The sequence below is a fragment of the Python bivittatus genome, unplaced genomic scaffold (assembly GCF_059951505.1).
Source record: "Python bivittatus isolate LINGU-HERP-01145 unplaced genomic scaffold, Pbiv_v1 ctg000480_np1212, whole genome shotgun sequence".
Taxonomy (NCBI): domain Eukaryota; kingdom Metazoa; phylum Chordata; class Lepidosauria; order Squamata; family Pythonidae; genus Python; species Python bivittatus.
The window spans coordinates 3038268-3053066 of NW_028277075.1; the positions used below are offsets into that span (position 1 = coordinate 3038268).

Consider the following 14799-nt stretch of genomic DNA (forward strand, 5'->3'; position numbering starts at 1 on the left):
AGTGTTTATTATCTCCTAATGCACAATGGATGGTAAATTTCTTCTCATCATGTATGTTGGTGAATTATACAAACCATATCCAATCTGCTTTATTGTGTTTATATTCCTAGGCCTTACATATGCACTTATAAACATTCAGCAAGATAAAATGAAGATAGTACAACCCATTATGATTAACCATCAGTATGATGGTCAGAATTTTTAAAGATCAGTAATTTTTCATTTACTGATTAAGGTGCATAAGTCATATTTTACTGCAGTCAAGTTTTTTTAAACAGATGGAAGATGTTTTCAGACTTTTTAAAAATACATTATTGTGCATATAGATGCATGCTGATGTAAAAAAAAACTCAGAATGTTAACAAGGAATTTTAATGTCTGGATTCAGAATCTGCCTCTTGCAGATGAAAAGGCTCTTTAACTAATGGGTGGTGTGGGTCTTCTGGGCTGTGTGGCCGTGTTCTGGAAGTTTTGTTTCCTAATGTTTCGCCAGCATCTGTGACCGGCATCTTCAGAGAGCAGGAGCACAGACAGGAGCAGTTCTCTCTGTGCCCAGGATGATGTGAACCTTTTGTGGGTATTTATAGAGATCTGAAGGGGGGATTGGGGGTGTGTGGTGGGGGGTTAGGGGGTGTGTGGGGGTGTGTGGGGTTTGGGTTAATGAGTGGCTGCTTGTTTTGGTGTCAGCATCTGTGTGTATCTTCCTGGGGATTAGGCAGGGTTTTTTCTTCTATTAAGTTGTTAACGAGTGGCTGCTGGGGGTTATTAGTATGTTCATTGTGTGAACTGTTCACATGTCCTGGTGGTTGAGCTGAGTTCGTTGACCTTTTGCAGGCTGTATTTTTCAGGATTGGTAGCCAGGTTTTGTTGATTTTTAGACTCTCCTCTTTTTTATTGAAGCTGTGCTGGGGTTTGTGAATCTCAATAGCCTGGTATAGTGGCTGTTGGTGTTGTCCAGTATCTCTGTGTTTTCAAATAGGATTTTGTGTCCAGTGTGCTTGAGAGCATGTTCAGCTACTGCAGATTTTTCTGGTTGCTGTAGTCTGCAGTGTCTTTCGTGTTCTTCTATCCTGGTCTGGATGCTGCGTTTTGTGGTCCCGATGTATACTTGCCCGCAGCTGCATGGTATGCGGTATACTCCTGTGGTGGTGAGGGGATCCCTTTTGTCTTTTGCTGATTTTAGCACTTGTATTTTTCTGGTGAGTCTGAAGATTGTTTGGAAATGTGTTTTTCCATCAGTTTTCCCATGCGGTCTGTGATCCCTTTGGTGTAGGGCAGAAATACTTTGTTGGTGGGTGGCTGTTTTTCTTCTTCAGTCGCATGTTGTTTTTTTGGTTTGATGGCTCTTTTTATTTCATTCTTGGAGTAGCCATTCACTTGTAGGACCCAATTAAGGTGTTTAAGTTCAGAGTTTAGGAATTGGGTTTCGCAGATCCGATTGGCCCGATTCATCAGGGTTTTGATAATGCCTCTTTTCTGACGTCGGTGGTGGTTCGAGTTTTTGTGAAGGTACCGGTCTGTGTGGGTGGGTTTTCTGTAAATTTTGTGTCCTAATTTGAGGTCTGGTTTGCGTATGACCAACATGTCTAGAAATGGAAGTTTGCCGTCCATTTCTTTTTCCATGGTGAATTGTATATTGGGGTGGATGCTGTTTAGGTGGTTCAGGAACTTCTCTAGTTCGTCTTCATCCTGACTCCAAATTGCGAAGGTGTTATCCACAAACCGGAACCAGACTGTTGGGGTAACGGGTGCGGTTTCTAAAGCCCGTTTTTCAAAGTGTTCCATGTAAAAATTTGCTACGACTGGGCTCAGGGGGCTTCCCATGGCGACGCCGTCCATCTGTTCATAGAACTCATTATCCCATTGGAAGTAACTGGTTGTTAGGCAGTGCTCTTTAACTAAATTTGTTGTCTAAATCTTTCATTAAATGTATATGAAATGTATGCATCTAACCATATGTATTTGAAAGACAGAGAAAAAAATTAGGGCTTTTCTTTGACCACAAAGGGCATTCCAAACACTGAGAAAAGCAGGCAAGGTCAATACTTTAGTAGCTCTCTAATGAGGAGAGAGCTATTCTTTCACTTTCTCAATAAGCCTGGAAGAAGAACCCCTGTCTTGTTATAAGTATCCATCCTTCAAGTACAGAAATAGAAGGGGAACGGGAGGGAAATGCAAGTTTCCGTCCTGTTACTCATACATGTGTAAACTTCTTAGTTTAGCTATAACCCTGGAATTTTCAGGTAATCTCCCAGTAAGTGCTAACCAAGCTTGATCTTGCCTAGTTTTTTTTCAAGATTAACAATACTCTTAGCACTGGACTGATAGAGTGTTCTGTTACCATCCCTAATAGCACTGGTAATGCAAGAAAAAGAAGTAGAAAACTACGTATATAATTTGCTAAATAATCAGGTACATTAGAGTAATTATGGTTGGTTACATCATGGCATAAATTCAAGAGAGAATAGCTATTTTGGCTCCTACAATATTATGATCAGAAATTCAAAATGAGATAATTGCCTTCATCTCTTTAACAAACCTTACGACCAGTATATCAGGAAACATCCAGAAGGATTAGAATGATGGGGAGCTGACATCATTCAATAAAGAAATGTGAAAAAAGGTATATTATAACAGGACAAGAAGAATTTTATGTTGAAATAATTATACAAAAATCTGTATTTTTCTATTTTGTCTTTGCAGAAAGTAAAATGGAGAATGTCAAATTGTAAATTTGAAAGATAAACAAATAATTCATCTATTGATCTTAATACAATATTTGGGATTTTTATATTGCTATTTTAATATAAATACTTTTTGAATATGTTGTTTTGTCTAAAATTTATTGCATGGAGAAAATATTTACCCATATGAAAGTGAAAATATTTTAACATTTATTTTAGGGGGAGTAAAGACAAGATCTTTGTTGTTAAGATTAACCCCTTTATGCCTGATAAACTAATTACAGCTGGAATTAAACACATAAAATTCTGGCGAAGAGCAGGTAAGGACAATATTTTAAAGCATTTTAAAATATTTTTAAAATTATTTAAATTGCTTTGAATAATTATCACGTTGTACCAATCACATTTTAATTTCTCCTTGTATATGACACTGTCATTCACTTGGGGGTTGAATGAAGCTAAACCTCGTAACAAGCTGCCTATTTGGCTGTTTAACATAATTTGCTTTTGAGACAGATGAAACTGACCCAATGATGAAAATTTATGTTATGATATGCATAGACTTGTAACTATATTAAATGCAGCCACATATGGCAAAGGAGGCTAAGAGATGTGGAATTGTATTATGTCTGTCCGGGGCTTAGGAAGCACCCTGGACCAGGGGCATATTCCATCTATAGGTGAACGTATTATCTCCCAAAGCTGTAGCGAGGCATTCGTCTTCATTGAGTTTGTTTCACCAGCTGTTATGGAGCCACCAAGGGCAGTCTTTTCTCATTCCCAGGCTGAAGCTATTTTGTGAGAAAATGTAACCATGGTTCTGACTGGTTGGGTTCAGTTAGGATTTCCTGTTGTCATAAATCCTCTTTTGAGGAGAAAGTTCTTTGGCTAGAAATTTTTATGTGCTGGATTTTATGTACTGAAGATATAAGATATTTGGCCCAGAGAACTTTCACTGTTTATGACAGACTTGTCAAGTGGTTGGTTGTGGCATCTTTCTTTGAGAAATTGCTGGTGCATTGCTGATGTGTGTGAATGCAACCATGAGTATATGTGTGTGTGTGTGTGTGTGTTTGTCTATTCGGTGTAACTATAATATTGAAATTCTACCCTCTCAATCTTAGAAGTACATTCCTTCCCTCCCTCGTTGTTTGAACATGACATATCCCACCTGCCTCCTTAATGCCACAATGTTGTCCTCTCTACCTTCAGTTGCTGATGTCCTTGGCTATTTCTCCATTACTCCAAATCACTTCTGCCTACAACAAAACAATCCTGTTTTATTCCAGACACAGACCAAAACACCTTTGAAGTAGGTAGTGGAACACACCCTTTTTTAGAAACCATTGCTAGACCAAATGATACTGGACAATTTTCGTCCAATCTCCAACTCTCCTTTTAGGGAAGGTTGTTGAAAAGATAGTTAGGTTGGAACTTCAGAAGGCCCTAGATGAAGCAGATTATCTGGACCCTTTCAGTCAAGTTTCAGGCCAGGACATAGTACAGAGATGTCATTGGCCTATGGTAAAACCAGAAGAGTGATGCAACTGTCTAGTTCTCTTTGATTTCTCAGCAGCTTTCAGTACCGTAGAGCATGGTATCCTTCTGGACTGTTTGCAGGGATTTGGAATGTGAGGCACAGTGGTTCTTCTCCTTTTTCTGCGCTATTTCCAGAGAACTGGGGGGGGGGGGTGTCAAGCTGGAGGCCCCTGACAAGGGCAGTCACAGAATTCAACCCTGTTGTCCCTACTGTGTAACATCTATATGAAGCCCTTGGATGTGGTCATCCATCAGCATGAGGGTGGGTATTGTCAATATGCTGTTGATACCCAGTTATACATCTCAATCTTGGGCCAGCCAAGTGATGCTGTCAAGGTCTTGTCTCAATGCCTGAAGGCTGTTGGGGTCTGAATAGGGAAGAATAGGCTGAAGCTTAAACCTGACAAGGCTGAATGGCTGTGTGTTTTTGCTTCTCCTGATTCCATTCCATTTCAGAAGTAAAGATTTTCTATCTTTACTTCTGAATGAGGTGGCACTCCCCTATATAGAACTGGTGCACAATTTGGGTGTCCTCCTGGACTCACAGCTCCTGCTTAAACCATCTTGTATGTGGACAGTTGCAACACATTCTACATGGTGCTGAACTTGATGACCAGTTGGAAATTGCAGCTGGTCCAGAGTGTAGTGGCGTGGGCAATTATGGTATACCCATATAACTGTCAGGATTTTCTTTCTCATGGGAAAGGATTCATCCCGTTATCTTTACAACAATAACAAATAATATTTTGACTACAGAGATCATGTGAAAAACACCTGTTATTGTGTGTTGTGTATTGTGCTATTTACTGCCACCTATTGGCGTGTGTATGCTAGGTACCCAGTGGGGGTGGCACAGAGCTATAATACAAGGAGAGGAAAATGTGCAGTTTCTCTGAGTAGTTGTTAGTTGTTTTAGTGTTAGCCACTATGTAGGTTTTATGGGCTACGTAGTTGTAACAAAGTACCAAGTAGCGTACCTCTTCTCTAAGAGTTTGTAGCTAGAGATTTTGTTAAGCTTGTGTTGCTAATAAGTCGTGGATGCTAAATTAGATGAGAAGATGTGTTGTTCTTTATATTTTGTATGATATTTGCATTTTATGGAATTTTGCATTTTTATCAATAAACACCAGTTAGTATTTAGTTTCTGACTGGATTTCTTTGGGAAACAAGAAATGGACATTGCATTGCATTAAAAAAAATTTAATCTCTGCTGCACAAATTGAATTGCTTATCAGTAAACTTCTAGGTACATTCTAGGTGCTGGTTGTGATCTATAAAGCCCTTTATAGCATAAGCTGTGGCTATTTAAGGGACCACCTTTCTGTTATTGTTTCTACCCATCTGGTAAGATCTGACAGACTGGGCATGCTCCAGGTCTCATCTTTAAAACAGTGTCATCTGATGGGACCCAATCAGTGTGCCTTCTCTTTCACAATGCCTACCCTTTGGAATAACATTCCCCCAGAGGTTTGAATTGTCCCTACCCTGCAACTATAAACGGGACTTGAAGACCTGGTTCTTTACGCAGATACAGGATTAGGCATTATGTGCCATGGGAAGAATGTTATTAATGCATGAGTGTTTCAGCCCCCAGGTTTTCTCTTTCTTTTGGCTTTTTACTGTATTGAATGTTGTTTTTACAGTGTGTGCTGGTCAGAGGTATTATAAGTTGTGTGGCCTATAAATGTGATTTATAAACAAATTATTTATGATTTATACTTATTTATAAAATAAGTATAAATAAAACATATAAATGTTATAAATGTTTATAAATAAATGTTTAGGCAGAGTGTTTATAAATAAATGTTTATAAATAAAATGTTAGGCAGAGTCATTATAAGTTGGGCAATCTATAAATCACATTTATAGGCTGCCCAACATATAATGACTCTGCCTAACTTATACCAACTCTGCCCAGTGTACATTTTAAAAACAACATTCAATATAGTTGATAGAGGACTTGTAGATATTTATAGATCTGAACGATCTCTCTTCCATGTCTCTCTTGAAACAGATATTAGCACTAAAATTCTAATTTTACCAATAAATCCTTCTAACTGTATTTTGTTTTTTCTCTAGTGTGTTTATCATTACAGCCAAAATTCTTTTGATGTTGTATATGTTTCATGGTTTAATAATAAATCCTTATATGTATTCTGTCCAAGATTTTGCAATTGAAGAAAGTGCAAATTATTCATTGTAATTAATAAAAGTAAGGAAAAAAATTAAAGTCACTGTTGTGTTTTACTTTAAAATACTTTCTGTGTTTCTATAAAAAATGTTCAAGGTCAAATATAATAATTTGGTTTTATTTGAATTTCAGGAGGTGGACTAATTGGAAAAAAAGGTTATGTGGGTCCAGTGGGGAAAATTGATACAATGATGTGTGCAGTTTATGGCTGGACAGAAGAAACGGCATTCTCTGGAACTTCAACTGGAGATGTGTGTATATGGAGAGATATTTTCCTCATCAAAACAGTAAAAGCACATGATGGCCCATTGTTCAGTATGCATGCATTAGAAAAAGTAAGTAAATTATTATTGACTGTACATTGATTTTATTGCATTCAAGCCCAGAAGTTAGATTATGCATGCCTAAAGGATTTGGCAAGCCCACTGTTTCTCATCTTTTTTTCCCCTTAACTCATCCTCAAAAGGTATAAATCAAGGGCACTGTAATAAACTGAAAAAAAAAAAATCATAAAACCTTTGCATCAGTATGAGTCAGTGGTGAATTTGCAAAAAAAGTCAATTTAGCTTTAGATCACATCAGCGAATATAATGTTCTAATCGTGATAAGTAATAGTTTCACTTTATTCTACATTGTGTCCAGTTCTGGGTACCACACTTTAATGAGGAAGATTATGAGATTACAAACAAATTCCTTTGAAGAGAGGCTAAAAGAATAGGGAATGTTTATCCTTGAGAAAAGAAGAAAGCAGAATGATACTGTTTAAAGCAACTCCCAAATGAATAGTTCCAAATCCAGATTGTGTTTCCTAAGGATCCATGTTTCAAATAACTACCAGCCTCTTCTTCTTGATCACCAGGAATTGTAGCAGAGCCTTAAATAATGAATGCAAATGAAGGACAAGCTATTGCTGGTATGCTATTAAGATACATTGCTTTATTGGAAAAGAGGAGATTTCAGTCAAATATTTCTCCTTATTTTTTTCTTGGAAAAAGTTTTATGCTCAATAGTAGTCAAAGTATTTTATTTCTTATGGTATATCATAAGGCTTTTTAGTTTCACAAATATGGGATTGGTCATCTGGAATTATATTTTAGTCTTTGAATTCCAAGCAGAATTTCAGGGTTTGATATGAATTATATTTTTAGAATGGTGAAATTAGCATTTGAATGCTTAAACACAGATAAATTAAAACATAGTTTTCTGTTGTCTTTTCTGAGAGAGATTGCATCTCACTTTTTGAAATTTGGACTTACAAAAGTATTTTGATTTTATCATGTTTTTAAATGATTTATCATTGCCTTATTTTACTTTGTGGTTTCAAATTTTGTTCTATACAGTCTTGGGAGGCCTTTCTCTAAAATGCTGCCTATCAACAAAACATAATAAATGACGTTCTGTCTGATGTGAATTCTGTGAGTGTTTAGTGGCTAACTTTCAGGTACAGAGGGGTCTCCATATTTGTGGGAGCCTGTGGAAGAGCAGGCTGCTTGGCAAAATGGCAGGCACCTGTGCTGCCTTCTTTCCCTCCCATGTGAGCCTTTCCCCCAGCCTCAGCATGGCAGAGTTGCCATAAAGTAGCAACCTTTACACAGGAGATGCGTGTTTTTGGAACTCTGCAGCCACCAGCAAACAGAGGAGTGCAGCAGCCAAAAGAATTAATGCATTTTTCCTTCAGAGGGAGTGGACAGTCCAGAGAAAAAAGAAGTATAGAGCCCTAGCAAGGCAAAGCACAGCGTGGAAAGGTGCAAGAGCAATATATGCTGGCCATTAACAGGGAAGAAAAAAGTAAAAGAAATCCCAGAGAGAGGAAAAAAAGACAGAACAGGCTCCATAAGAAGGAAACATTGAAGCATAATTGTTTTTAACTGGTTCTTAATTGGTTTTTAATTGGTTTTAATGGTGGAAGGCTATGATTGTTATCTGTGTTTTAGCTGAGTATACATCACTCAGAGTCACACGCAAGTGAGATGGGCGGCCATATAAATTTAACAAATAAATGAATAAATGAATAAAATAATAATAGTACAGAGCATAGTATATAGATAATTATAACAGTATATAGTATAGAGGAAACATTGTAATAAAGGTAGTCCTCATTTAGTGACCATAGTTGGACCCGGCAGCTCTGTCATTAAGTGAAGCAGTTGCTAAATGGGAAATCACATGACTGCAACTGCTTTCCTTTCCCCCACTCCCCCACCCTTTGGAATGCTCACCCTGGTGCTGGGATAATTAGCAAGACGGGAATATTTACATTCATTGGAGAGGAAGGGATTACAAGAGAGTAAGCAGGCACACAATGGGGAATACGCATTGAAAGGAATGCGGTAGCACCAGCTGCCCTGAGCATGCTCAGGACTGGGAGCAACAAGTGCAGTATGCAAACAGCCGGTGTATTTCCTACTGTATTTTTGCTTACTGTCTCGTAATCCCTTCATCTCCAATCTTTCCACTCTGCAAGGGGTGGTGGTGGAAAAAGGATCAGGCACGGGAGAAATTGCATAAAGAGATTGCTTGTTTTTTTTCTTTTTTTCTCCCCCCCCCCCTTTGTTTAAGCAATCTCTCCACTTTTCAAGGAGGGAAAAAAAGAAAAAGCAAATGAACAAGTGATCTCTTTAGAATCCACCCTTTCTCATTCAAAGTAATCACTTTCTTGGCCCTTTTAGGCTTTTTTCCATCACTAGATGCACTTTGTTTGGAACTCATGGGTATTCAATATAAGCACAGTAATATTTTAAGCACAAATAGCCTAGGGCACACACACACAACACACAAAGGTTACAAGCCATCCTACTTGGATGATGCTTACTGTGAGACTGAGCCACCATCGCATGCCAAATTTTAATATGATAAATTTTGTGATCAGCACCACAAAAACACAAATCTGTGAATATAGATCCCATGAATATGGAGACCTGACTGTATAGTTAATAAAGACAGCAAGAGAGGGACTTCCAGGGAAGAATGGTAGACTGAAGTCAGCTGCACAAAAAGCGGAGCCAATGATTGTGGCTAAGAATAAGGAGCCAGTGAATAGATCAGCTCCGTTGAACCCTCTCTGGAGAAAGAGAGGATGCAAGATTGCCCATATTGTGCTTCATACAGTTTCTCCTCATGAGGAGGCTGCAAGACAGTGGTCTCTGGAGGGTGGGAGAACTGGGAGACAAGGGAATTTGCCATTCTTGCTCCAGCCGCGGTTGGAGCTTTCAAAGAACACTAAGTTTGCACTTCCTTTGCTAATCACCTTTGGAAATTGCCTATTAACTGCTTTAAAGAAGTTGGACACCTTCCAAATGACAAGGCTGGAAACACTGGGTGAGTGCCTTCAATGCTTAATATAAGAAAATTAAACTCTATAAGCTTTAAGAATTCAAAATAAACAGCAAAAAGCAAGACAAGGTTTTGGCCATAGAAAGTTTTAAATGGATTAAGGGCTCAGAAAAGTTGGAATATTTGATTTTGAATATTAAGGCTTTGAAATTAATTTTAAAGAATAAGTGTATTTTCTTGTGGAAGAAAAATTATTTTTGATATTGGAGATATAACAAGATAAGCAACTTATAATGGCACTCAGAGATATTGTTGAGGAATGTCAGCTGTGGTGACTGTTTTTATGAACACCCTGTTCCCAGAAGAAGCTGTTTACAGAAAAAGATTTGGAACAAAACTTATCTGACTTGAATGTGAACAAGAATTTATCACTGGATATACAAAAAGAAATCAGATGAGGCTTTAAAAATTAAGAAGGAAATAAAAATGCTAATTCAAGAGAGTAATTGGAATAATTTCTTCCTGCCAGACTTACGAAAAGGCCTGTTAAAGCTTTGAAGACATTTGAGACAAGTGATAATGATCATTTGAATGGATTAAAGAGCAAGATTGTTTTATGTAAAAAGAAGGAACATAAAGTTGGCTTATTTGATCAGGGTTAAAATGGGATATGTTGTTATTTTGGGGGGTTCTTTCTGGACTTACTGACATTTGGACTGGAAATGATGTTATGTATTGGATGTGCTTGCAGTTAAGAGTTGAGATATGGAATGAGTTTTATCAATCAATCAATCAACTTTATTGATTTAGTCTATTGACCATTTCAAGTATAAAGGAATAAAATAAAAAGCCATTGTAAACATACAGCTTTGTGCAATGGCAGTATCGTAGCCAATGAGGTTTATCCAAGGCATGATTATTGCTAAATGATGATTTTTATATTGTTAATTACTGTGATTATTTTAGGGCTCTGTTTGGACTTTTTGCTGACACCTGGATTGGAAAAGACATTGTTTACTGGATTTGCCTATAGTTAAGAGTTGAGTTATTGTCAGCCTTACCAGGTAGACCAGCCAGGAAACATGACCAGTGAGCTAATTCTACTTTATTGTAAGGCTACATTAACAGAATCTTGCAAGTCTGAAAGTACAATTTTCTCCCCATCTCCTTTACACCTCAAAAAAATTAGGGAGGGTCTCTTCTGAGCCACTTGCCCCACTCACTATCCAGCTGCTGGCTATGCTGTCCCTTATTTGGCTGTTCCTTAGGCACTGTCTCTGGGCTCCATCTCAACAAGGTCATTCCCACATACCATTAGAGTTATGGGATGAAGAGTGTTATATCTGTTAACTAAGAGGAGGTGAAGAGATAGTGAAGTTGTTTATACTTGTGGTGATAAGGGTGGCAAGTCACTTTCTTAGGTTTTTTTCTTTTTTTTCTTTTTTTTTTCTTTCTTGATCCTTTTATTCTCTTTCTCTTTCTCTTTTTAGTTTGTATTATCTTTTATTATTGTAGTTAAAACTTTTAATAAAAGTATTATTTAAAAAGACAGCTATAGAAATATTACTCAGGCTTGTGGCAATGGAATAAAACATGAACAAGTATAATATGTAAATAATATCCTAATGTTGTTTAGAATCAAGACGTATAGAATATGTTTTATATTCTATTTCTCATTCTCTTTAGGGATTTGTAACTGGGGCGAAAGATGGAATTGTGGCTCTTTGGGATGACAGCTTTGAACGGTGTCTGAAAACATATGCCATTAAGCGAACTGCATTAGCCCCAGGCTCCAAAGGTAATTTGAAGTTTTTATAGATTATTATAATACAAACTGTTTCTACTGTTTTAAAATAATGACTTTTGTGATCTGATTCAGCTGGACATTTTTGAAGTGTGAAAGCAGGAAGGAACAACAGATGGGACTTCTGAGTAGTTGAGAGCTTGTCACTTAATTCCCATAATGTGCTATATCTGCTTTCATGCAGTGAAAGGAGTCATACTGGAACTGAATTTTACTATGTAACTTTGAGTAAGCCAGGTCCTGAATCAGACAGCTCAAAGACTAGTTGGAACTCTATTGTTATAGGGTATAATAGCAGAATCTTGAAAGCCTGCCAGAGTTTCCCTCTGTCCCCTCTTCTACCAAGCAGAAGCAAGATGAGTTTATTCTGAGTTTCTTTCTCATGCCCTCTCCATTCTCAAGACTGAATTGTCATTTACTTTCTCATAACAGTTCTTGCATTCTTTCTTCAAAGTTATCTCTGAATTCCTCTACAGCAACCTTCTGCCCTTCTGCTGCATAGGGGTCAGAGACCATGCCCTCGCTGCCATTTCCTTCACCTTCACCTTCTCCTTCTCCTGGCTTGCTCTCGGCAGCACCAAGAGGGGGACTTGTTGCTCCACCCATGCTGAGGCAGCTGGTGAACTCAGTGCCAAAATGGCTACCCGAGGAGGTGGTGAGCACTCATAAGAGCAGCCAAACAGATGGTCGCTCTCTCCCTCTCTCTTGTGGGTCAGGTGGATATCTTTCTTTTTGGAGCTATAGACCAGATGATTTTGGGTGGCAGGTCACATCTGGTTCATGGGTCGTGGGTTGCCAACCCCTATCCTACAGTAACTAAAAGATTAGAAGAATCAGTTGTATTCAAATATTTGTTGCTTTATTCAGTGTGTTCCCATTTTCGTATGCTGCCTGAACATTTTATACAGATATTGAAAAGTAACACAAAAACATTGCAATATAAGGTGGTAAAATCATAATTTTTAGGAAAAGATAGAGGATGTTTTTTTGATATTAAATATTCAATCATTCACAAATAAATTATATAAAGTGCTATTTGTTTTAAATAATGCTGAATTTGTTGAGCTCTGAAATGTGTACAGTAGTGCTATAAATGTTCTCAATTTCAGTGTAGACATTTTCATAAATAGCAGTTTATTAGACTTTTAATCCAGTAGTAAATAGATCTTTAAAAGTTATTTATGTATGTATGTATGTATGTATGTATGTATGTATGTATGTATGTATTTATTTATTTATTTATTTATATAATTAGAGCCACCCATCTTACAGAAGTGATTCTGGGCAGCATACCAAAATTAAAGCCACCAAAACAATATATAACAGTATATAACATAACTAGAACAACACCCACCCACCCCCCGCAAACAAAAAGCCACATCACCAGCAGAACTCACCTAACCGCCTGGCCCAAATGCCCGGGGGAACAGCCTGTTCTCCAGAATTTTAGGAAAGCCTAACAGGGTCAGCGCTGTTCGGATCACTGGTGGAATGCTGTTCCACAAGATAGGTGCAGCCACTGAGAGGGCACGATTTGAACAAGATTGCATTGTTTGATGGAATGGACCCAGAGCATGCCCTCCTTGTTAGATCTGATGGGGTGGGCAGAAACAATTATGCCATTATGCTATGCATGTCTGCAGAAATATATCCCAGTGAGTTCAGTTAGACCAGTTCGCAGTAAATAGGCATTGGATTATCAAAGATAAATAAGAAAACATTGTATTTTTTCAAGCCAGGATTATATCAAAAATTAAGAAACAGAATATAATGTTCCAATAATAAATTGGTTTTATTTATATCATGGTTGTTCAAATGGAATTCTTTATTTTCTTTTTCCCATTTAGGTCTCCTTTTAGAAGATAATCCTTCTATCCGTGCCATATCATTAGGACATGGTCATATTTTAGTTGGCACAAAAAATGGTGAAATATTGGAAGTTGATAAAAGTGGGCCAATAACCTTACTAGTTCAGGTAAATATTAACAAACAGATTCTCCTTTTTAATAGTATAAGTTTTGAAATGTTAAAATAGTGAAGTAAAATTGTAGTGAATTAGAATTAACTTGATAACTGTGTGGTTGTATATAAAGATACCTCATGGAACTCACTTTTTGTTCTTACTGTTTGCTTCTCCCTTCAGTATTAAACTAACTACTGTTTTTAAATAAATATAAGCAAATAAAAAATTGTACGTTGCCCTTCAAAACCTGATGATAACTTACAACCAACTATTGCTATGTTGTTGTTGTGAGATTTGCCCCGTTCGACAGAGAAACTCTCGTGACACGTGTGGTTCACAAAGAAGGTTTACTCATGCGTAACGTAGTAGTCACAAGCAAAGCCAGGACTGGCTTGGTACAATTGCATCACTTGTTATATTCCCCCCTTCCCGCGCTTTTTCCCGCCTCGTGATCGCGTTGCGGCTGTGGGCTATTAGGCCCCCCAATGTCCCCCCTGATCGTTCATGATGGCAGGGTCGGTCAGAGTCCATTGTCCTTGATTGCCAGTCCCCCTCCGGCTGGGTTGGCCCCTCCCTGCTACGTGCAGACCCGCGGGTTCTGTGCTGCGTTGCGATCTTGTTTCGCTGCCCTGCGGCCCCGTTCCTTGCTTGCTCGCGCCGTTATCAGTTCATAATTAAAAGCTTCCGCTGCGGTTTTCCTGTTTAGCTGGCCGCAGGTGGCTCGTTAATTAGCGGCGCTTTCGGTTCCTCTTTTCCCCGCTAGCTACCGCCGGTGGATTCCGCGTGGTCTGGTTGCGAGCTTCCCTGCAACCCCGTGCTTCCCTGAAGCCTCGTGCTGACCGAACCTGACATGCCGCCCCCCTGACGACAACTCCCCCCCCTCGGTCCTATTTCGGCTTCCCGGGGTATTTACTGTAAAAGTCCCGCACTAGGTCCGGCGCCCTTATGTGGGTTTTACTCACCCATTCGCTGTGGGACTTGGGAAAATGTTTCCATTGCACTAGGAGCTGGGTCTGCCCCTTGTGCCTCCGGGCGTCCAGTATCCGGTTGATTTCGAAATGCTGCTCCCCCCCGACCATGATGGGTGGTGGTACTCCCTCCGCCTTGTGCCAGGCGTTCCCCGGCTGGTGCAACTTTAGCAGGCTGCAATGGAACACCGGGTGGATCTTCCCGAGGCTTTTCGGGAGCGTCAGCCTGACGGTCACCGGATTGATGATCTCCGAAATGGGGAACGGCCCCACAAACCTCGGGCTGAGTTATTTCGATGCCTGGTGCGTCTTTAGGTTTTTGGTTGACAGATACACCTGGTCCCCCACTTTCCACTTTTCCTCGGGGAGCCTCTTGC

At 38.8% G+C, this 14799-nt stretch overlaps 1 protein-coding gene and 1 non-coding gene across 2 annotated transcripts in view; both read left to right on the forward strand.

Annotated features, from left to right (window-relative positions):
- EML5 (EMAP like 5) overlaps positions 1 to 14799 on the forward strand; it is a 103065-nt gene that overhangs the window by 43805 nt on the left and 44461 nt on the right. The window contains exons 17-20 of the mRNA XM_088145252.1: positions 2904 to 3004; positions 6547 to 6749; positions 11374 to 11485; positions 13339 to 13466. Of these exons, the coding sequence (XP_088001378.1) occupies positions 2904 to 3004; positions 6547 to 6749; positions 11374 to 11485; positions 13339 to 13466 (544 nt within the window). The remainder of the gene's footprint in view (positions 1 to 2903; positions 3005 to 6546; positions 6750 to 11373; positions 11486 to 13338; positions 13467 to 14799) is intronic.
- Positions 10553 to 10689, forward strand: LOC112541046 (U4 spliceosomal RNA). Its single transcript, XR_003085083.2, has one exon. It is a non-coding gene; the product is annotated as a U4 spliceosomal RNA (small nuclear RNA).